This window comes from Raphanus sativus, chromosome 5 (genome assembly GCF_000801105.2).
Source record: "Raphanus sativus cultivar WK10039 chromosome 5, ASM80110v3, whole genome shotgun sequence".
Lineage (NCBI taxonomy): Eukaryota > Viridiplantae > Streptophyta > Magnoliopsida > Brassicales > Brassicaceae > Raphanus > Raphanus sativus.
In genome coordinates, this window is record NC_079515.1 from 36,507,924 (window position 1) to 36,530,921 (window position 22,998).

A 22,998-nucleotide genomic window follows, 5' to 3' on the forward strand; every position below is an offset into this window, starting at 1 on the left:
TAATCAAAATCTCTATCGTTTATGAAAAGAAGAGCTCAATTTCACCATAGCTAGTTTTATATTAATAGATAAAATTTTGAAGATTATGTGCAATTATACATTACAAAAACTCAAAATATCCCTAAGTTGCTTAATACGTACCATTGGGCAAGGTAATGACAATCATATAAAGTTCATAAAACTATGAATTTTCTGAAAATTCTAAAATTTTTGTGCAGTTATGTATTTAAATAACTCCAAAATCTCTCAAAATTGTTCGAAACAAACCAGTCGATACAGTAATGACGTTCAAATACATTTTAGGAATGTCTCAGGACATTCCAAAGAAGTCTTATGACATTCCAATGAAGTCTTATGACATTCCAAAGAAGTCTTATGACATTCCAAGGATGGTTGGTGACATTCCACAACCTTATGTGCAATGTCCACAGATGTCTTAGGATATTTAATTTCTTCTTAGTGGGTTAAACGATCACTGTTCAGTAAAACAATCATAACTTTTGACTAAGGACCCCGATTAACCTCAAGCTGGTGGCATTGTTAAGTTCATAAAACTCTGAAATTTCTAAAAATTCTTAAAGTTTTGTGCAGTTATGAATTTAAATAACTTCAAAATCTCCCAAAGTTGCTCGAAAAAAATCAAAATAGGGTAATGACATTCAAATACAGTTTAGGAACGTTTGAGGACATTCCAAAGAAATCTTATGACATTCCAAAGAAGTCTTATGACATTCCAAGGATGTATGTTGACTTTCCACAACCTTATGTGCAATGTCCACAGATGGCTTAGGATATTAAGTTTCCTCTGCGTGCGTCAAACGACCACTTTTCAGTAAAATTATCAAAACTTTTGACTAAAAACCCCGATTGACCTCAAACTGGTGGCATTGGAAAGCTAATCAAAATCTCTACCGTTTCTGAAAAGATGAACTCAATTTCACCATAGCTAGTTCTTTATCAATAGATAAAATTTTGAAGATTATGTTCAATTATACATTACAAAAAAACTCAAAATCTCTCAAAGTTGCTTAAAATGTACCAGTAGGCAGGGTAATAACGATCACATAAAGTTCATAAAGCTCTGAAATTTTTGAAAATTCGGAAAATTTTGTGCAGTTATGTATTTAAACAACTCCAAAATCTCCTAAATTTATTTGAAATAAACGAGTGGAAACAGTAATGACATTCGAATATAGTTTAAGAACGTCTCAGTACATTCCAAAGAAGTCTTATGACATTCCAAAGAAGTCTTATAAATTTTTTGAAAGTTTTGTGCAGTTATGAATTTAAATAATTCCAAAATCTCCTAAAATTGCTCGAAACAAACCAAAATAGGGTAATGACGTTTAAATAAAGTTTAGGAACATTTCATGACATTCCAAGGAAGTCTTATGACATTCTAAGGAAGTCTTATAACATTCCAAAGAAGTCTTATGACATTCCAAGGATGTCTGCTTACATTCTACAACCTTATGTGCATTGTCCACATATATGTCTTGGGATATTAAGTTTTTTCTTTGTGCGTCAAACGACCACTTATCAGTAAAATTATTATAACTCTTGACTAAGGACCCGATTGACCTCAAACTGATGGCACTGTTAAGATAATCAAAATCTCTATCAATTGTGAAAAGATGAGTTCAAAATCACCATAACTTGTTCTCTATCAATAAATAAAATTCTAAAGATTCTGTGTAATTATGCATTTAAATAACTCCAAAATCTCCCAAAATTGCTCGAAACAAAACAGTGGACAGGGTAATGACGTTTAAATACAGTTTAGGAACGTCTCAGAATATTTCAAGGAACTCATATGACATTCCAAAGAAGTCTTATTACATTCCAAGGTTGTCTGCTGACATTCCACAGCCTTATGTGCAATGTCCAGAGATGTCTTAGACTATTAAGTTTCCTCTTTGTGCGTCAAACGACCACTTTTCAGTAAAACTATCAAAACTTTTGACTAAGAACCCCGATTGACCTCAAACTGGTGGCATTGGAAAGCTAATTAAAATCTCTACCGTTTCTGAAAAGATGAGCTCAATTTCACCGCTATCTAGTTCTATATCAATAGATAAAATTTTGAAGATTATGTGCAATTATACATTCCATAAAAAACTCAAAATCTCCCAAAGTTGCTTAAACGTACCAGTGGGCACGGTAGTGACGATCACATAAAGTTCATAAAACCTTGAAATTTCTGAAAAATTCTGAAATTTTTTTGTAGTTATGTATTTAAGTAACTCCAAAATCACCCAAAATTGTTCAAAACAAACTAGTGGATACAGTAAAGATGTTCAAATACATTTTAGGAACGTCTCAGAACATTTTAAGGAAGTCTTATGACATTCCAAAAAAGTCTTATGACATTCTAAGGAAATCTTATGACATTCCAAAGAACCCTTATGAAATTTCTAAAAGTTTTGTGCAGTTATGAATTTAAATAACTCCAAAATCTCCCAAAATTGCTCAAAACAAACTAAAATAGGGTAATAAAGTTTAAATACAATTTAAGAACGTCTCATGATATTCCAAGGAAGTCTTATGACATTCCAAAGAAGTCTTATGACATTCCTAGGATGTCTCGTGACATTCCACAACCTTATGTGCAATGTCTACATATGTCTAGAAACAATAGCAAATGAGAACAAATTATCTAAGCAACATGACATATTTTACAATTGTGACCAACTGATGACAAATTGACCATTTATTCTATTTTTTCTAGGTCGTTTCTTATAGTGACTTGGAGAAGAAATTTTACGGCTAGACCTAGGTTTTAGTAACTGATGGTGGTCAGTGGTCAATTTTTTATTCAATTAGTTGACCAAAATTTATTAATTTTAATTAGCTAACTGAAATTTTTAATTATAATTGGTTCAATTACTAAACCGGAATCAAGGTTAAAAAGTCTGTTACTACATATTACTCGTGAAGATCTGTCATGACGTAGAAAAAGTATGCTAACATTTATAGTTAGTTATGTTATTAATTTATAAGTCTGCTGCAAGCATTCTTATTCGAAAAGTTTGTCGTGTATAAACGAATAAAATATGTATGTTACCTCGAAAAAAAAATAATCTGCCAAACTATTAAAAAGTCTACGAGACAAATTTCGTTTACTGTGTGAAAATATTCCACATATTAAAAATCTGCCATATAAAGCTGTCAACTGAAAAAAATCTTTCAACGTAAACAAATCTACTGTAACGTATGGTGGACTTATTCCTAAAATTCTTTAACAATTTTAAGTCTATTTTGATAAGTTTTCGATAGATAATACATATGCCAGAAAGTAGAAAAACTGTTCTCTCGTGTGTCATAGATTTTATTCGATAAATATTTTTATTTATTTACGGCAGATTTTTGATGATGTGGCAAAAAATAATAATGGCGTTTTTGGTAATATGTTTTTTAACAAAGAAAAAGGGTATAATGAGTATGCAAAATATTCTAGTAATTAAAAAAATAAACAAACTAATCTAGTAATAAAAAGATGAATTAGTGTTATTATAGTAATCTTTCTAGTTTTTATATAGATATTTGGTTCAAATGAGTTATAAGAGGTTCTGACTCCATATACCAAAAAAGAGAAAATATAACATCAAGATATATTACAAAAAAATCAAAATCTCCCAAAGTTGCTAAAAACGTACCAGTGGGCAGGGTAATGACGATCACATAAAGTTCATAAAACCCTAAAATTTCTAAAAATTCTGAAAATTTTGTGCAGTTATGTTTTTTAAATAACTCCAAAATCTACCAAAATTGTTGGAAACAAACAAGTGGATACAATAATGACGTTCAAATTTAATTAGGAACGTCTCTGGACATTTCAAGGAAGTCTTATGATATTCCAAAGAAGTCTTATGACATTCCAAGGATGTCTGGTGACATTGCAAGGATGTCTGGTGACATTCCACAACCTTATGTGCAATGTCCACATATGTTTTAATATATTAAATTTTTTTTTCGTGCGTTAAACGACCACTCTTTAATAAAACTATCATAAATTTTGACTAAGGACCCTGATTGACCTCAAACTGGTGGCATTGTTAAGTTCATAAAACTCAAAAAATTCTTAAAATTCTGAAAATTTTGTGCAGTTATGTTTTTAAATAACTCTCAAATTTCCCAAAATTGTTCGAAACAAACCAGTGGATACAGTAATGACGTTCAAATACAGTTTAGGAACGTCTCAGGACATTTCAAGGAAGTCTTATGACATTCCAAGGAAGTCTTATGACATTCCAAGGAAGTCTTATGACATTCCAAAGATGTATGGTGACATTCCACAACCTTATGTGCATTGTCCATATATGTCTTAGGATATTAAGTTTCTTCTTTGCGTGTCAAATGACCACTTTTCAGTAAAATTATTATAACTCTTGACTATGGACCCGATTGACTTTAAACTGGTGGCATTGTTAAGATAATCAAATCTCTACCGTTTGTGAGAAAATGAGCTCAAAATCACCCTAGCTAGTTCTTTATCAGTAGATATAATTCTGAAGATTATGTGTAGTTATGCATTTAAATAACTCCAAAATCTCCCAAAATTTCTCGAAACAGACCAGTGGATAGGGTAATGACGTTTAAATGCAGTTTAGGAACGTCTCAAAATATTCCAAGAAACTCTTATGACATTCCAAAGAAGTCTTATGACATTCCAAAGATGTCTGCTGATATTCCACAACCTTATGTGCAATGTCCACATATGTCTTGGGATATTAAGTTTTCTCTTCGTGCGTCAAACGACCACTCTTCAGTAAAACTATCATAACTTTTGACTAAGGACCCCGATTGACCTCAAATTGGTAGCAATAGAAGATTATGTGCAATTATACATTACAAAAAAACTCAAACTACGTACCAGTGGGCAGGGTAATGACAATCAAATAAAGTTTATAAAACTCTGAAGTTTTCTGAAAACTCTGAAAATTTTGTGCAGTTATGTATTTAATTAACTCCAAAATCTCCCAAAATTGTTCGAAACAAACCAGTCGATATAGTAATGACGTTCAAATACATTTTAGGAACGTCTTAGAACATTCCAAGGAAGTCTTATTACATTCCAAGGAAGTCTTATGACATTCCAAGGATGTTTGGTGACATTCCACAACCTTATGTGCAATGCCCACAGATGTCTTAGGATATTAAATTTCTTCTTCGTGCGTTAAACGATCACTGTTCAGTAAAACTATCATAACTTTTGACTAAGGATCCCGATTGACCTCAAGCTGGTGGCATTGTTGAGTTCATAAAACTTAGAAATTTCTGAAAATTCTTAAAGTTTTGTGCAGTTATGAATTTAAATAACTCCAAAATCTCCCAAGATTGCTCGAAAAAAATAAAATAGGGTAATGACGTTTAAATACAGTTTATGAACGTCTTAGAACATTCCAAGGAAGTCTTATGACATTCCATAGAAGTCTTATGACATTCCAAGGATGTCTGCTTATATTCCACAACCTTATGTGCAATGTCCACATATGGCTTGAGATATTAAGTTTCCTCTTCGTGCGTCAAACGACCACTCTTCAGTAAATTTATCAAAACTTTTGACTAAGAACCCCGGGTGACCTCAAACTGGTGGCATTGGAAAGCTAATCAAAATCTCTACCGTTTCTTAAAAGATGAGCTCAATTTCACCAAAGTTAGTTCTTTATCAATAGATAAATTTTTGAAGATTATGTGCAATTATACATTACAAAAAAACTCAAAAATTCCCAAAGTTTCTTAAAACGTAACAGTGGACACTATGTATAAAGTTCATAAAACTCTGAAATTTCTGAAAATTCTGAAAATTTTGGACATTATGTATTTAAAAAGCTCCAAAATTTCCCAAAACTGTTCGAAATAAACGAATGGATACGGTAATGACGTTCAAATACAGTTTAAGAACGTCTCAGGACATTCCAAGGAAGTTTTATGACATTTAAAAGAAGTCTTATGACATTCCAAGGAAGTTTGGTGACATTCCACAACCTTATGTGCAATGTCCATAGATGTCTTAGGATATTAAGTTTTCTCTTCTTGCGTCAAACGACCACTCTTCAATAAACATATCATAACTTTTGACTAAGGACTCCGATTGACCTCAAACTGGTGGCATTGTTAAGTTAATAAAACTCTGAAATTTCTAAAAATTCTGAAAGTTTTGTGCAGTTATGAATTTAAATAACTCCAAAATCTCCCAAAATTGCTCGAAACAAACCAAAATAGGGTAATGACGTTTGAATACAGTTTAGGAATGTTTCATGACATTCCAAGGAAGTCTTATGACATTCCAAAGAAATCTTATGATATTCCAAGGATGTCTGCTTACATTCCACAACCTTATGTGCAATGTCCACAGATGGTTTATGATATTAAGTTTCCTCTTCGTGCGTCAAACGACCACTATTCAGTAAAATTATCAAAACTTTTGACTAAGAACCCCGGGTGACCTCAAACTGGTGGCATTGGAAAGCTAATCAAAATCTCTACCGTTTCTTAAAAGATGAGCTCAATTTCACCATAGTTAGTTCTCTATCAATAGATAAAATTTTGAAGATTATGTGCAATTATATATTACAAAAAAACTCAAAATCTACCAAAGTTTCTTAAAACGTAACAGTGGACAGGGTAATGACGATCACATAAAGTTCATAAAACCCTGAAATTTCTGAAAATTCTGAATTTTTTGTGCAGTTATGTATTTAAATAACTCCAAAATCTCCCAATAAATTTCGAAACAAACCAGTAGATACAATAATGACGTTCAAATATAATTTAGGAACTTCTCTAGACATTCCAAAAAAGTCTTATGACATTCCAAAGAAGTCTTATGACATTCCAAAGATGTCTGGTGACATTCCACAACCTTATGTGCAATGTCCACAAATATCTTAAGATATTAAATTTCTTCTTCGTACGTCAAACGACCACTCTTCTGTAAAACTATCATAACTTTTGACTAAGGACTCCGATTGACCTCAAACTGGTGGCATTGTTAAGTTCATAAAACTCTTAAATTTCTGAAAATTTTGAATGTTTTGTGCAGTTATGAATTTAAATAACTTTAAAATCTCCCAAAATTGCTCGAAACAAACTAAAATAGGGTAATGATGCTCAAATACAGTTTAGGAACGTTTGAGGACATTCCAAGGAAGTCTTATGACATTCCAAGAATGTCTGCTTACATTCCACAACCATATGTGCAATGTCCACAGATGGCTTACGATCTTAAGTTTCCTCTTCGTGCGTCAAACGACCACTCTTCAGTAAAATTATCAAAACTTTTGACTAAGAACCCCGATTGACCTCAAACTAGTGGCATTGGAAAGCTAATCAAAATCTCTACCGTTTCTGAAAAGATGAGCTCAATTTCACCACATCTAGTTCTCTATCAATAGATAAAATTTTGAAGATTATGTGCAATTATACATTACAAAAAAAACTCAAAATCTTCCAAAGTTACTTAAAACGTATCAGTGGGCAGGGTAATGACGATCACATAAAGTTCATAAAACCCTGAAATTTCTGAAAATTCTAAAAACTTTGTGCAGTTATGTATTTTAATAACTCTAAAATCTCTCTAAATTGTTCGAAATAAACCAATGGATACAGTAATGACGTTCAAATACAGTTTAGGAACGTCTCAGGACATTCCAAGAAAGTCTTATGACATTTCAAAGAAGTCTTATGACATTCTAAGGATGTGTGATATTCCACAACCTTATGTGCAATGTCCACAGATGTCTTACGATATTAAGTTTCTTCTTCGTGCGTTAAACGACCACTCTTCAGTAAAACTTCATAACTTGTTAAGTTCATAAAACTCTGAAATTTTTAAACTTTCTAAATTTTTTGTATAGTTATGTATTTAAATAACTCTAAAATCTTCCAAAATTGCTCGAAACAAACCAGTGGATAGGGTAATGACGTTTAAATACAGTTTAGGAATGTTTCAAAACATTCCAAAGAAGTCTTATGACATTCCAAAGAAGTCTTATGACTTTCCAAAGAAATCTTATGACAGATGGCTTGGGATATTAAGTTTCATTTTCATCAAACGACCACTCTTCAGTAAAATTATCAAAACTTTTGACTAAGGATCCGATTGTCTTCAAACTGGTGGCATTAGAAAGTTAATCAAAATGTTTACTGTTTTTGAAAAGATGAGCTCAATATCACAATAGTTAGTTCTCAATCAATAGATAAAATTATGAAGATTCTGTGCAATTATACATTTCAAAAAATTCAAAATCTCTGAAAGTTGCTTAAAATGCACATGTGGGCAGGGTAATGACGATCACATCAAGTTCATAAAACTCTGGAAATTCTGAAAATTATGTGTAGTTATGCATTTAAATAACTCCAAAATCTCTCAAAATTGCTTCGAAACAAACCAATGGATACGGTAGTGACGTTCAAATACAGTTTAAGAACTTCTTAGAACACTCCAAGAAATCTTATGACATTCCACAAAAAAGTTTGGATATAGAGTGAAAATACTGTATAAATAATTATATGTTTTCATACCAAAACATTTATACATCTTTTATTAATTTAAGTAAGTTACTCTAAAATTTAAATTATATAACTTTATAATAAATAAAAAATATCTTTTGAAAGATTAAAATCTTTTTAAATAAAAATATATCTTTTATTATGTCGTCAACGAAGAAGTACGAACGCCTCTTAAAATAATTTGATTTAGTTAGTATTACAAAATCATTAGATATGTGTAATATGCAAATTTGAAAACAAACATATTTGTAATATGCAAATTTGAAATCATTAGATATGTGTAATATACAAAATCATTAGATATGTGTAATATGCAAATTTGAAAACAAACATATTTGTATAAAATTTAAATACTAACTTATACACAACTCTTGAAACAAAAATAAAAAGACACACCTTAATATATAATGAAAATATATAAATTTTAACAAGAAATAAAATTTATTCAAAAATACACAATTTTTCAACAATGTTACGGTTTTTTTCATGTAAACCATATAGGAGATGAAACTTTCATGTATAAAACTCAAGAGATTTAATTTTTCATTTTAATACACTGATTTTTAGATATAAAAAGTTACAAATATTTATGAAATATTAATAAATAGATAAAAGCATAATAAAAACGAAAATACATAAATATTTGTACAAAAAATTAAGAGATGCAACTTTCTATATATATGAATAGTCACAAATTTTTAATTTAAATGTAGTTATTTTAAAATGATAATTATATGAATAGTTGCAGTTTTCAATTTAAATAGTCATATATTTTCAATTTAAAAGTAGTTATTTTGAAATGATACATATATGAATAGTCACATCGTTTCATTTAAATAATTACATGTTTTCAATTTAAATACTAACTAATACACAAATATTTAAACAAATAATGAAAAGACACAATTTTTAACAAAAAATAAAATTTCTATAAAAATTCATAACTTTTCAACATTGTTTGGGATTCCTATTATTAGTAGATGTATTTTCTTAAAATAAAAATGTATTTAAATAAAAAATGTAAAATTTTGTATTATTTATGGTTCACTAATACATGTATTTTCTTGTTACTTTTATTTTTGAAAAAGGTTTTATTGTTACTTTTATTTCCACTAGGTTTAACTTGAGCAAATAAGTGAATACTATAAAAATATATAATTTTTAAAAATATAGATAATGATTTATTTTTATATTAACTTTTGATATTTGTTTTATGATTAGTTGAACTGTATTTATAACTTATGTATTATATATTTTAATTTTCTTATAATTATTTCTAGTTGAAAAGTTATTAAATATTTTGTAATTGTTAAAAGAATTGGTATGGTTGTTCTTGTATATAACATATGAGAAGATATGCTGTTTATTATAATTCGGATTGCATAATTCTTAAATATTAAATGTATCTAAACATAAAAAATATTATATAAATTGGTTCTAATATAATTAATTATTTTGAATGATTTGGAATTAAATTTGTATTATTTAGATTTTTTGGCAATTCTCCTAAATAATTCATTTTAAGATTTTATCCTTAAAATAGAACCAAAAAGTCAAAACGACTAAAATATGTTTTATCAAAAGGTAACTAATTATTTATTAAAATATAAAATATATAAATAATTAAAGTAAAAATAATATTTATTTTTCAATTTTTTCAAAACTATTTTTCAGAAAAAAACTAAATAACACAATTTTCATTAAAAATATTTAGAAAACCTTCATGAATATGTATACTATTTTCATGATTTGAGTTTAGGAAGATCTTCTTGAACATGTATGATATCTTCCTAAATTTGTAATTTCTTTTCTATATTTAGAAATGTTTTCACAAATGTGTAAATGCACTTCTTGAATAAAAATTGTATGCAAAATCTATAGGGTTGTAATTTGAATAGCAAAATCTGATAATCTACTGACTATAGAGTAAAAAGGAGGCATGTATTAGAAATAATTATTTTAAATAACATAATTAGCTTAGTTTGTAGTTTAAGTAATTAATTAATTGAATTAAATATTAATATTAAATTATTTTTAAACAACATAATTAGCGTTGTTTTGAAGTCAATGCAACCCCATTGCTCGAAGATTCTTCTTCCCTACTTTGAAGTTTTAAAACATCTCTAAAACTGTTTTAAGTTTTTTTTTCTTCATCTCAGAATGTCAATTTTCTTTGATTAGATTGAACTCAGCTAGCTTAATTTCCTGCTTTTTATTGCTTAGTGTTCTTTGAAAATAATTCTTTCTATTTCATGAGTTATTCGATTTTATCTAGGAAAAGGAATATTACTTTAAAGCTTTATTTGTATGCGTATCAGCGTATGTATGTAAGCACAACATGTGCTACACTAATCTATTACATGCATCTTTTGTCAAACCAATCAGACAAGGAAATATATAATATTTCTTTAACAACCATGATATAATTATCTGGCGTACAACGTGGGAGATTATTCTAATAATACGGATCCTATTTTGAGAGTAAAAAAAACTCTGATAATCTACAAGACTATAAAGTCGAAGGCATGCATGTATAAACGTACAAACACAAAACATAAAAGTCACATCTTCTACTGAGGATCGGTAGCTAATTAATATAAATGTCGATATCCCACGCCCATCCTTTGTTTCTTCTTCTCCTCGTATCAATCTTTTTCTTGCCTGCTGTTTTGGGCGGAACAAACTTCAGAACGTGCAATGGTAAGTAGCTGTCAACGTTTTTTTCTTCTTCTCTTTGGTAAATTAAAGGCAAATAAAGTTAATTACTCTGAATCGTGAAAATTATAATTGTAGTAAATTAATGTTGGTATCATTTTTTGTTCTTTTGGTAGGAAGCTATGAAAACTATCGCGTTAATGTGGAGACCGTGAAGATCTCCCCATTGCCGATTACGGGTATCAGTAATGCAGACATTACAATAACCGGTTATACAGCCAGCATCCCCAATGGAGCAATTGTAGAACTCACCATCGCGGAAGCCTCGGCAGGCGACCCTATAACTTCCAGTATTAAAACCTACAACTTGTGTGATATAGTGAGGTGCCCCATTAGACCTGGCCGCTTCTCGTTTACTTTATCTAAAATATTCAGTAACAAAGAGCTAAAAGGAGTAAGTTTTTTTTTACCATTAACAACTAGTCCGAGAGAAAATTCAGTAATTGTTGGGTCTCCCATTTTCGGGTTTTCTAATTAACGAGACCACTTTTTGTTTTATTGAAATATTTCAGAGGATATATGCTGTTACAGTAGGCATCAAGAAAGAGAAAGACACAATGATGTGCGTCGTGTTCCTTTGTTGGATTACCGAAGGTGGTAGTGCGTTTCTTAATAGGCAGCCTGGTACGATCATGGAGCTTGCATAAGCCATTGAACCAAACGGAGGACTTCTACTCGTACCAAAATTCCAAACCGAAATTTTATTCAGTAGACGATTAAGTATCTGTTCTTTTTTTATTTATTTATTAAGTTCTTGTATTGCAAATAAAAGGAGAAGAAGTGATCTTCCTCATGTTTCTGTCGCTTGTAGGAGTTGAACTCCAACTTTGTTTCTTGTTTTTTTTTCTATTTTAATCAGTGAAAAATAAATAAAAATTGTGTAAGTTTTAAGCCTTTAAGCTAAAAGAACTTTGTGTACCTTTTACAAGAATATATATAGAGTTCCAAAAAGCTTTTTCTATTTGATTGAATGGAGAATACTGTGGGTGTACCAAAACAGTAACCTTTTTTTTTTTTGTAGTAGTCTTATTACATAGTGTGGAAGAATGAACCTGTTGTGTTCTATGATTGTAATATGTTTTTTTCTCACAATAGAATTTATGATTTTGTCACAGATAGGACAACTTACTTACTGGCCTATTAACCAATTTCTGAGACCTGATCACTAAGGTAAACATCAATGTGTGAAAGAAATGAAAAAAAAAAGTAGCCATCTTTTCAGCTTCTATTTGATTTCTTTCTCATTCTAATCTGAGAATTCACACCCCTCTTACAAAGATTTAAACATCTTTTACATGATCCACATTGCCCACAGCTTCAAGTATTGATGAGTAAGTGATTGCATCATACACAAAACCTTTCTCTTTCATCTCACCCATCATTCTTGCAGCCTCATCAAACATTCCAGCATGCGCAAAACATCCAAGGAGAGTATTATAAGTGACACCATCAGGCTTAACACCACCAGAAGAACGCTTCATAGCTTCAAACATCTCTACAGCTCTTTTCGCCGCACCAGTTCTAGCAAACCCGTTGAGGATGATGTTATGCGAATTCACATCAGCGCTGCAACCGTTCTCTTCCATCTTCCTAAGCAACGAATGAGCTTCGTTTATCATACCAGCCTTCACCATCCCTGACATAAGCGCGTTGTAAGCATAGACATCAGGACCGCTCCCTTGGTTCTTCATCTCGTTGAAAAGATCCACAGCTTCACTTAGTTTCCCGCATTTCCCAAAATGTTTGATCATCACAGCGTACACTCTAGAACTCACATTCCCAAAATTCTCTTTTAGCTCCTTAAACAGCTCATTAGCAGCTTCGTATCTTTTCGCCTTCCCAAGCGCGTTTATAAGACTGCAGTACGCTGCAGGACAGGGAGGAAACCCTCTCTCATCCATCTCCTCGAGAAGCAACAGAGCTTTCTCCACTCTATTGGTTTTGCAATAACCATCTATCATGATCGAGTAAGTGAACTCACTAGGGGAAACACCTCCCTCTTTCATCTTCTCAAACCAAGAACTCACTTCCGCAACAGGTGCTCTCGACTCAAACAGAGCTTTGATAACAGTGTTGTACGAAACAACAGTGGGAGTACATCTCCACCTCCCCATCTCGTTAAAGACACTCCTCACCTCCTCCACTCTACCCACTCTCCCTAAAACGTTCATCAGATTGTTTAAAAACACAACATCAGGACTCAACCCGTCTCTCACCATGTTCTTATACAAACCATACGCTTCTTCCACCCTCCCTGCTTTACCAAGCCCCTTAACAAGCTCCGTGTAAGTATAAACACTAGGCAAACAACCTTCTCGTCTCATCTCCTCGAAAAGATCCAAACCTCTCTCAACTCCCCCCACCTTAAAGTACACCCCTATCAGAGTAGTGTATATCTTCTCCGTCGGCTCCAAACCGTTCTCCCTCATCTCATCAAACAACCTCACCGCAGAATCGTTACGTCCCAACTTATCATAGGAAGATATAACCGCAGAGTAAGTAACCGTATCAGGAAAACAGTCCCCTTCGTTACACATCTCGCTGTAAACCTCATGAACTCTCTCGTGCATCCCTGCCTGCACCAGCATCATAATCACAGAGTTGTAAGTGCTCGAAGTAGCCTTGCACTTGCGTCCTTTCGCCTGATAAAAAACAGACAAGGCCTTCCCAACCATCTTAGCTCTCCCCAAGGCCTTCACAAGCTCAGAGAGCACTCCTGGGCCCACGCTGACGTAAGCGTTGCGGACAACTTCTTGTATCGTCCTGTACATCTCGCCGTAGAGCCTGGCTTCCTCGAGGCAGCGTATCAGGGGGAGGTAAGTGGAGGAGTCGTGGTGGAAGTTTCTTCTTTTGCCGGCCCATTTGAAGAACTGGGTCTTGACGTTGATGTCGACGTCTTCTATGGCGAGGACTGAGCGGACGAGACGGTGGTCTACTCTGAGCTTGAGGACCTCTAAGGCTTTCTCGGCGTCGGGACCCCATTTGAAGATTTTGAGGATTCGGATGAATCTCTCGTCTAGGGTACGGACTGATGGGTCTTTTCTTGAGAGTTTCCACTTCTCTCGAGGGTTCTCTGATTCTTCCTCGGGGTTTGGGAGACTGAACATCTGAACAATCTCGCTCTCTGCGAAACAAATGTTTAAAGAAAACCATAAAGGTGAGACCTTTGTATCTGTAAAGAGGAAGTAGTAGTGTGCAGATAACCTGTTTGTTTAAATCTCTGAGAGAGATGAGGTAATGTTGAGACGCTTCTCTTGACGAGCATTGATCGAGACGATATGTACGACATCTTTGTGAGCAGGAGGTTTTTACATGTATAGAGTTGAGATATATATACTCTTCCTGTGGAGAAGATTCCGGCGGTTAAAGGATCGATGCGGAGGAGTCGCCGTCGTCGGTGTGGTTTAGCAATCAGGAGGGGCGGATGAATAATTAAGACAAGACAGTTTATAGGGGTCAGACAGGCGCACGTGAGCATCACGGGTTTATACGTTTTCGGGTCGGGTTTTTTTGTCGGTTTCTTTAAATGTCACCGAATTGAACCTGAACTTTATATCAGTTAAGAACTCGGGTTATTTTCTTCGGTTTTAATTGTTATTACTATTCTAAATTGAACCAAAATCGGTTTAGATATCGCTATAATCGGTCAAATTAGTAAGAGAAAAACCAAAAAAAAAAAAACAAAACTTGTTATGAAAAATTCGTTACAGCTCAAATTTGTTTGGTTTTGCTTGCTGAACCAAACCGAACCAAAAACCAAATCAATTAGTTGGGTTTGCTTCCGTTCCAGCTGAGACTGATCACCACAACACAAAAAAGGAAGCTCCTTTTTTTTTCTCGCCGTAGAGCCTGGCTTCCTCGAGGCAGCGTATCAGGGGGAGGTAAGTGGAGGAGTCGTGGTGGAAGTTTCTTCTTTTGCCGGCCCATTTGAAGAACTGGGTCTTGACGTTGATGTCGACGTCTTCTATGGCGAGGACTGAGCGGACGAGACGGTGGTCTACTCTGAGCTTGAGGACCTCTAAGGCTTTCTCGGCGTCGGGACCCCATTTGAAGATTTTGAGGATTCGGATGAATCTCTCGTCTAGGGTACGGACTGATGGGTCTTTTCTTGAGAGTTTCCACTTCTCTCGAGGGTTCTCTGATTCCTCCGGGTTTGGGAGACTGAACATTTGAACAATCTCGCTCTCTGCGAAACACACAGTCAGAAAAAAACCATAAAGGTGAGACCTTTTGATATGTAAATCCGGTGAAGTTAGTGTGCAGATAACCTGTTTGTTTAAATCTCTGAGAGAGATGAGGTAGCGTTGAGACGCTTCGCTTCACGAGAATTGATCGAGACGATATGTATGACATCCTTTATAAACAGGTTTTTACATGTATTAGACTTGAGAAGATTCCGGCGGTTAAAGAGCGATGCGGAGGAGTCGCGGTCGTCGGTGTGGTTTAGCAATCAGAGGGGCGGATGAATAATTAAGACAAGACAGTTTAGGGGTCAGACAGTCGCACGTGAGCATCACGGGTTTATACGTTTTCGGGTTGGGTTTTTTTACGGTTTCTTTAAATGTCACCGAATTGAACCGAACTTTATTTCAGTTATTAAGAACTCGGGTTTATTTTCTTCGGTTTTTTAAGTGTTATTATCTATTCTTCTAAATCGAACCAAAATCGGTTTATATATCGCTTTATTCGGTTTAACTTAGTAAGTGAAAAACAAATTTTGTTATGTAAAATCCATTCACTACAGCTCAATTTATTTGGTTGTTACTTATCAAATTTGTTTGGTTTTGCTTGCTGAACCAAACCGAACCAAAAACCAATGAATTTTTAGAGCTCGCTTCGTAGCTCCAACCGGATGTCAAATAAAAACCGACAAAATCTAGTTCGGTTTGCTTCCATTCCAGCTGAATGCCTTAGCACTAGACTGATCTCCATTTGCCACACATATCCAATCTCCAAATTAACTTTTACTTCTTTCTTCCCCGGAGAAGAAGATGGTTGGTTTCCTCATAGGGAGCACTTGCTCCGCCCCTTCTCCTCCTCTCCACTCTTCTCGCTTCCTCCCTTCTCCTCAGTCGCGGTTCGTGCTTCTCTGCTCTAGCAATGCCGCCAAGTCCAAGCGTCGCAGACCATCATCAGCTTCTCTACGCTGCCAAGACGCAACCCACGACGCCTTTTCCCTCAAAAGACGAGATTTTGTTCTCGTGGGTCTCTCCCTTCTTCCCTTCTTACAGCTTCCATCCCCTGCTTCCGCCGATGAAAGTGAGTTACTCATTCTTCGGCATTCATGTTTTAAAAAAAAACGTTATCTTTCAATTGTTGTTCTTTGTTATTGGTTACAGGAGGAGACGACAGTGAGATTAAGACATCAAAGCTTAATCAAGAATCTGAGGTTTTTATTTAAACTCTCTCTCTCTCTCTTTGCATCTCCACCATTTGAGTTTCTCAATTATGTTGTTGTTAGAAGTGGTTGAGAGAGACTTTGTTTTATGTGGGGGTGACCGATTAGGTTGCAGTTAGTGAAGGAACAACAACATCTCCAAATACATTTCTCTCTCTCCTAAACGGTCTTGGCATTTTTAGTTCTGGTGTTCTCGGCGCACTCTACGCACTTGCTCTTAAAGACACTGAAGCTGCTCAGGAAACCATCGAATCTGTAAGCTTTCTTTAGCTACACTTTTTAAAAACCTTTTTGCTACAGAATCTGCTTGATTAGTCATTAGCACCATTTAGCTCGAACTTTCTGAGGTTTTGAATATCTTGCTACTGGATTTGATCCTTGCTTACTTACTTACATACAGCTAAAGAACCAGTTGAGAGACAGAGAAAGAGCATTGGTTTCAATGGAGAAGGACTTTGAAGCAAGAATCCAGCGTGAGGAGGATGAGTGGGACAAGGAAAGAAAAAAGGCAGAAGACGAACGATTCTCATTGATCAACCAATTGAATTCCGCAAAGGATGTGGCGGAGGGATTAGGCAAGGAGTTAAGCAGCGTGAAGAAGATATCTGAGGATCTTAAAGCTCAGATAGGAAACCTGCAAAGTAATCTGTCAAAGGCTGGTGAAGACAAAAGGACACTCGAGACAGAGCTCAGAGAGAAGCTTGATTTGGTTGAGGGGCTACAAGACCGGATCAACTTGCTTAGTTTAGAGCTGAAAGATAGTGAAGAAAAGGCTCAACGTATTAGCGCTTCTCTAGCTGAGAAAGAAGCAGAACTGAAGAAACTCAACTCTGTTTACGCTCAAACGAGCCGAGAACTTGCTGAAGCAAAACTAGAAATCAAACAGCTTAAGGAGGAAGTCACAAGAAGACAGACTGAAATAGACTCCAAGAACTCTGCCATTGAGGAACTAGACACCAGAATAAGCACTTTAGTGGCTGAGAATGAGAGTTACATCAAAAAGCTTGACGATGTTTCAAAAGATTACAGTGCTTTGAAACTGACTTCTGAAACGCGAGCAGCTGCTGATGCAGAGGTCATAAGAAGTAGAGAGGAGGAGATTCAGAAGGTTAATGAAAAGCTGGATGATGCGCTAAAGGATGTAAATGAGAGTAAAGACAAAGTTGCTGACCTTACTGAGAAGTACGAAGATGCAAAGAGAATGCTGGAGATAGAACTCACTAGTGTACGTAATTTGAGACATGAGCTCGAAGGAACAAAGAAAACACTCCACGCGTCAAGAGATCGTGTCTCTGACCTGGAGAAGATGCTTGATGAGTCGAGAGCTTTGTGTTCGAAGTTCGAATCAGAGGTTTCAAAAGTTCACGAGGAGTTTGATAAAGCCAAGGAAAGGTATGAGAAGCACCTTGCTGATGAAAGAAGAGACGGTGAGGGTTTGGCTAGGGAACTTGCAGTGGAGAAAGATCATCTGAAGAAAGCTAGAGAGGAGATTGAGGGACTGAGACAAGAGCTAGAAGAGTCTTCTGTCAAGAACCAGAGCCTCCAGAAGGAGCTAGTGGAGATTTACAAGAAAGCTGAAACCACTAACAAGGAACTGAAAGAGGAGAAAGAGACTGTTTCGGGATTGGAGAAAGAGGTGAAAGCAATGGAGAAGCAGATGTCGATGGACAGGGAAGCCATGAAATCCCTTGAGACAGACCTGGAAGATGCAGTTAAGTCTTTAGATGAGATGAACAAGAACACAACGACACTTTCACGAGAGCTCCAGAAGGTGAATACCGATGTCTCTAGCTTGGAAGACGAGAAAGAAGTGCTTCAAAGATCACTAGAAGAGGCAAAGAAGGCGTCAAAGGAAGCTAAAGCAAACGTGGAAGACGCACACAACGTTGTGATAAGTCTAGGAAAAGAGAGGGAAGTGCTGGAAAAGAAAGTGAAGAAACTGGAGGAAGACTTGGGCTCTGCAAAGGGAGAGATACTGCGCATGAGGAGCCAGCAGGATTCTGTAAAAGCTGTGAATAGTTCGGATGATGAAGAGAAGAGTGATGATAAGGTTACTGCAAAGAAAGTTGTCAGGAGGAGAAAGAGCAGCACCAGTTCTTGAAAGAGACAAAAGGTTATATAATGACCAAAACTTGCTTCTTATCATATATAACTCTAATCCATTACTTGTAGCCAGTTTTAAATTTGTGTAAATCTTGAGAAGAGTGAGAAGTTTAATTCATAAGCGATATGTTAAAGTTGAAAATTACATTTATTTATACAATTTAGCATCAAAAAAATTGTTTCTAAAGAGGCTGCTTGCTTAGTCTTCAGAAACAACCATCCTTTTACAAGTTCTCAAATTCTACATTGGAAATTAAAGTTCATTAAGTGACTGCTTTTTATTTCATGGCTGGCCATGAGCTTTCCATGTAGATGAGAGATCAGCTACAGCTTCACCAACTGTTAGATAAAGTCCACTCAGCCCCAATGACTCAATGATCTTGGACTTGTGTAGCTTTTCCATCACACTCCCCACAGGGTTCACCAGCACAAGCTGTTTAAAACAAAGTGAAAACATAAAATTAGATGTGTGTTACTACTTACATAGGTAAGATCTTTGTTTGGAGATAGAGGTCTAACCTGAAGTGATTGCTTTTCCAGCCTCCTCTTAAGTTCAAACACAGCCTCAATTCCGCTTGTGTCTATAGAGGATACAGCTGAAACAGTTCAAAAAAAAAAAAGAAGTTATAAGTAAAGAAGAGAGTCCAAAAACGCATGATCATACCTCAGATGAGAAGAGAAGTTACCTGTCATGTCAAGAACTATGCATTTTAAGGTAGTACCATTGTTATTCTTTATCCGAGTTTCCTCTTCCCTGGTCCATCTCAAGATCCTACAAGAACCATAAACTCATTCTCATAAGAACAAACACAAAAACCATATCAAGAAGATAGTTATTTAGTATTGAAGAAAGTTCTTTTCACAAACCTTTCTTGCAGGTAAGTGCTATTAGCGAAGTATATTGGAGATTCAACAGCAAGAATCAAGAAACCATGGACTCTCGAGGCTTCTCTGTATCTTTTAAGACTCTGGTATATCTGAGTCCCTTGGATATTTCCAATCTCTAAAGTGTTTGGCCGGGTTACATGCAACAAGATCTTGATAACTGAAACACCCACCTGTGACAAGAAGGTACCAAACTTAGATAAACAAACTACCTGATCATTAGTTAAACCAGAATCATAAAGAATAGTTGTATACTCACTGCTATCGCTAGGCCAAGAGGTACAGAGACTAAGAGAACACCAAAGAAGGCACACATGCAAGTGAAGAAATCGAATTTGTCAACTTTGTAGAGCTTGTAAGCAGCTTGGTAGTCGATGAGGCCTATCACCGCGGTTAAGATGATGGCGGCTAGGATCAGATTAGGAGTGTAGTAGAAGAGTGGCATCAAGAACAAGAGGGTCACAAGAACTGTGGAGGCCAACACAATGTTGGAGACTGCTGTTTTCGCTCCAGCATTGTAGTTTACAGCAGATCTAGAGAAAGAACCTGAAGAAAAAACAAAAATATATAGCAGTTGTCAAAAACATTGTTCCTTGAAACACAAGGTGAATGAGATTGGTTTCTTACCTGTGGTTACATAGCAAGAGGTGCAAGAGCCAACCATGTTCATAAATCCTATAGCCATCATTTCTTTGTTCCCATTAACTTGGTAGTTCTTTAGAGATGCAAAGGTTCTCCCAACAGCAATCCCTTCCTGAAAAACAATCAAGTCAAAGTGTTAAGCACTTAACTCTACAATTTACAAAGGAGGTAAAGATTTTGTAAAGCTTACTGTAAGAGAGAGAACCCCTGTGATGATACCAGTCTTGATGGCAAGAGCAAGATGGGTACCACTGAAGTACAACATGTTTGCTGAAGGTGGATTCAAACCCTTTGGTAGATGCCCAATCTGCATTAAGGGATCAAATCTCTTCAGTCTTTGTTTCCTCAATCTCAGATTACATAGTAACACAAGTATGGTTAAAAAAAAGTTCTTACAAAAGAGATGGCATGAGTCTTGTTCCTGATGAGGAAGACAAGAAGAGTTGAGATAACAACTGATGCCAAAGGTGATGCAGCTGATATCCAGAAAAGTTTTGGCTTCCTCATGCTCTGTAAATTCGACAAAAAAAAAATGTTAGATATTCAATCACAGCACAGTCTCTTTTGGTATAATGCCTGAAGTTTTTCGCAAGTACTTACAATGTGTCTTGTGGTTAAGAGAATGATCAAGAAGCCAAGCCCCATCACAATAGTTTCCCATGACCACTGAAATTGTAGTAAGTACTATTTGATAAGTATTTTTTTAGTGGTTTAGTTATAATTTTATAAAGAGGAAAAAGAATGTTTGACTTACTTCGGATCTATTGTTGAAAACAGAGGACATGACAGGAATAAATTGCATTTTGCCAGTGAAATGAACAATTCCTAGAAGACCCTTTAGCTGTTGCAGTGACACGATCACAGCAGCACCAGCAGTGAAACCAACCAAAGTTGGCTTTGACAAAAAGTCAATCAAAAATCCCAGCCTGAAAAAAATTAATTAAATTTATGTAAATATATAATACAAATCCAAAGTTGCTGACCACAAAAAATAAAGTGTAAAACCACTAAGTATAAGGAAGCATCTTGGGAGGTAGACACTAGTACATGTCACCATCAAATCAAGTTATATAGAATCTTGGTCTTTTTTCATATATAGAAAATGGAGTTTAGTTGTCTCTCTCTATTCATCATGACTAATGTCCTTTCATTTTCAGTGATAATTCAACAATAGAGACTTAAGCAAAACTCTGAATATATTCTACACAAAGAATACTAAACTGCAATAATAAGCTTCAGTACATATTCTTTTTCACATGATGATTGCAGATTCCCCTTATTTGTTTCAGTTTTTGATTAGAAAAACTGAAATCTCAAGGGTAAGATTTATATACCTAAGAAGGCCGAGGGAGGCTTGGAAGAGACCAGCAAAGAAAGTTGAAGTGAAGGCCAATTTGAGATATAGAACTGGGTCTTGTGTTGGAGAAACACTCTCACTTAGCATGGAGCCCATTACAAGTGATGCTATTGAGACAGGACCCACTGCAAGATGTTTTGAACTCCCAAGAACTGAGTAGATAAGTGGTGGCACAAAACTTGAATCTGCATGCAACCACAAAATTGATTAATTAGAAGTTGATTTAGTTATAATCACACTAGCTATATTAGTCTGTAATTATGTGATGCTGGTTGATACTTACAAAGACCAACTATAGGTGGTAAGTTTGCTAGCTTGGCATAGCTGATTCCCTACAATTTAAATTTCAAAAAAAAAAGAACACAATTTTTTAAGAAATAACTTTAATTAAAATAAGTTGTTGGATCATTCTAAGCGAACCAACTAGAAATGAACGAGATTAATAATTTTTGTTTAAATTTAATAAAACATTGAATGACAAACAAAGAAAAATATTATGCGTTTGCTTAAAACTTTTTATATTTTATCCTACCAACATAATAAGGGTTTTAATTATCCTACCAACATATAAACAACAAAAAAAATCAAATTCTTTTTCGGCCAAAACTGAAAATAATATGCTAACTAAATTAGAAAAACTGTAAAACAGTTTCGTTTTGCAGGATAATAAATTACGTTTAAAACAGTTCAACAACAAAATTAATGGTGAACCTGAGGGATGGCTAGACTGGCAATGGTGAGACCAGAGATAACATCGGACCTAAAAAGCTTGAGATCATACTGAGAACCCCACGTGAATATAGGAAACAAGCTTTGAAGACCAAGAATAACTTTGTTTCTCCATGTTTGGTTCCTAAACCTCTCTAACGGATCATCAGGAAAGAAAACATCAGCAAAACGCTTCTTGAGTTTCTGAAACGTTGTTTTCTTGGGCGGTAGACAAACGCTGTGTATCTCCACGATCGTTTCTCTAGCTGTTGCCGTTCCGTTGTTGGGAGACGCCATGTCTTCTACTCTGTTCGTGCCATTACCCATGGTTTATGAGGGATTTTAAGTAAGGGTTCTTGAAATAATAGAGATGCAGAATTCAATAGTGTGATTTGGATGTGATTATGTGAGATTATGTTTGTAGGATTTTGTGAGGAAAGATGGTGTAGTTGTGCTTTGTATTTATAGACATCTGGCTCTAAAAGTGTAGTTGGAATTATGGGTAATGACATGTTTTTGTTTTAAAAAAAAAAAAAAAGGAAACTGAAAAGCGGTTTCATGGTTGAGTTTATAGGGGCAAATGCGTCATTTCCATAACCGTGTTCGTGAAAAGGAAATAAAATCTTAGGAAATCATATTTCCTGTAGAGCATGGCATATCAACAAATATAAAGATA

General features: G+C 34.8%; 5 protein-coding genes across 5 annotated transcripts; 2 read left to right on the forward strand and 3 right to left on the reverse strand.

Moving 5' to 3' along the window:
- The first annotated feature begins 11,114 nt into the window (after nt 1-11,114).
- On the forward strand, nt 11,115-12,209 carry LOC108861215 (MD-2-related lipid-recognition protein ROSY1-like). Its single transcript, XM_018635045.2, has 3 exons — nt 11,115-11,214; nt 11,346-11,623; nt 11,742-12,209. The coding sequence occupies exons 1-3, from the start codon at nt 11,115-11,117 to the stop codon at nt 11,874-11,876; spliced, it is 513 nt and encodes a 170-aa protein (XP_018490547.1). The 3' UTR covers nt 11,877-12,209.
- Nucleotides 12,210-12,369: 160 nt separating this feature from the next.
- Nucleotides 12,370-14,654, reverse strand: LOC108857223 (pentatricopeptide repeat-containing protein At3g16010). Its single transcript, XM_018631175.2, has 2 exons — nt 14,434-14,654; nt 12,370-14,353 (listed from the first exon to the last, which is right to left on the reverse strand). Exons 1-2 carry the CDS (start codon nt 14,516-14,518, stop codon nt 12,510-12,512), a joined length of 1,929 nt encoding a protein of 642 aa, XP_018486677.1. The 5' UTR covers nt 14,519-14,654; the 3' UTR covers nt 12,370-12,509.
- Nucleotides 14,655-15,029: 375 nt separating this feature from the next.
- Nucleotides 15,030-15,706, reverse strand: LOC130494725 (pentatricopeptide repeat-containing protein At3g16010-like). Its single transcript, XM_056985893.1, has 2 exons — nt 15,498-15,706; nt 15,030-15,415 (listed from the first exon to the last, which is right to left on the reverse strand). The coding sequence occupies exons 1-2, from the start codon at nt 15,580-15,582 to the stop codon at nt 15,030-15,032; spliced, it is 471 nt and encodes a 156-aa protein (XP_056841873.1). The 5' UTR covers nt 15,583-15,706.
- A 454-nt stretch (nt 15,707-16,160) lies between these two features.
- LOC108862887 (MAR-binding filament-like protein 1) lies at nt 16,161-18,917 on the forward strand. Its single transcript, XM_018637150.2, has 4 exons — nt 16,161-16,488; nt 16,569-16,618; nt 16,736-16,882; nt 17,028-18,917. Exons 1-4 carry the CDS (start codon nt 16,221-16,223, stop codon nt 18,726-18,728), a joined length of 2,166 nt encoding a protein of 721 aa, XP_018492652.1. The 5' UTR covers nt 16,161-16,220; the 3' UTR covers nt 18,729-18,917.
- Nucleotides 18,831-22,740, reverse strand: LOC108862888 (probable sulfate transporter 3.4). Its single transcript, XM_018637151.2, has 13 exons — nt 22,326-22,740; nt 21,898-21,946; nt 21,592-21,799; nt 21,012-21,183; nt 20,858-20,923; nt 20,654-20,767; nt 20,448-20,564; nt 20,243-20,369; nt 19,875-20,161; nt 19,598-19,788; nt 19,417-19,502; nt 19,250-19,326; nt 18,831-19,163 (listed from the first exon to the last, which is right to left on the reverse strand). Exons 1-13 carry the CDS (start codon nt 22,647-22,649, stop codon nt 19,014-19,016), a joined length of 1,968 nt encoding a protein of 655 aa, XP_018492653.2. The 5' UTR covers nt 22,650-22,740; the 3' UTR covers nt 18,831-19,013.
- Between the last annotated feature and the right edge of the window lie 258 nt (nt 22,741-22,998).

Excerpts from the sequence above, each read along its gene's own strand:
- LOC108861215 (XM_018635045.2), top strand. The coding sequence starts at position 11,115 with ATGTCGATATCCCACGCCCATCCTTTGTTTCTTCTTCTCCTCGTATCA. Across the intron at positions 11,215-11,345 it reads AAACTTCAGAACGTGCAATG|GAAGCTATGAAAACTATCGC; the intron begins GTAAGTAGCTGT and ends TTCTTTTGGTAG. Across the intron at positions 11,624-11,741 it reads GTAACAAAGAGCTAAAAGGA|AGGATATATGCTGTTACAGT; the intron begins GTAAGTTTTTTT and ends GAAATATTTCAG.
- LOC108862888 (XM_018637151.2), bottom strand. The coding sequence starts at position 22,649 with ATGGGTAATGGCACGAACAGAGTAGAAGACATGGCGTCTCCCAACAAC. Across the intron at positions 20,768-20,857 it reads TCTTAACCACAAGACACATT|AGCATGAGGAAGCCAAAACT; the intron begins GTAAGTACTTGC and ends TCGAATTTACAG. Across the intron at positions 20,565-20,653 it reads AGACTCATGCCATCTCTTTT|ATTGGGCATCTACCAAAGGG; the intron begins GTAAGAACTTTT and ends CCCTTAATGCAG.
- LOC130494725 (XM_056985893.1), bottom strand. The coding sequence starts at position 15,582 with ATGTCATACATATCGTCTCGATCAATTCTCGTGAAGCGAAGCGTCTCA. Across the intron at positions 15,416-15,497 it reads TCAGAGATTTAAACAAACAG|AGAGCGAGATTGTTCAAATG; the intron begins GTTATCTGCACA and ends TGTGTTTCGCAG.
- LOC108862887 (XM_018637150.2), top strand. The coding sequence starts at position 16,221 with ATGGTTGGTTTCCTCATAGGGAGCACTTGCTCCGCCCCTTCTCCTCCT. Across the intron at positions 16,619-16,735 it reads AGCTTAATCAAGAATCTGAG|GTTGCAGTTAGTGAAGGAAC; the intron begins GTTTTTATTTAA and ends GTGACCGATTAG. Across the intron at positions 16,883-17,027 it reads CTCAGGAAACCATCGAATCT|CTAAAGAACCAGTTGAGAGA; the intron begins GTAAGCTTTCTT and ends ACTTACATACAG.
- LOC108857223 (XM_018631175.2), bottom strand. The coding sequence starts at position 14,518 with ATGTCGTACATATCGTCTCGATCAATGCTCGTCAAGAGAAGCGTCTCA. Across the intron at positions 14,354-14,433 it reads TCAGAGATTTAAACAAACAG|AGAGCGAGATTGTTCAGATG; the intron begins GTTATCTGCACA and ends TTTGTTTCGCAG.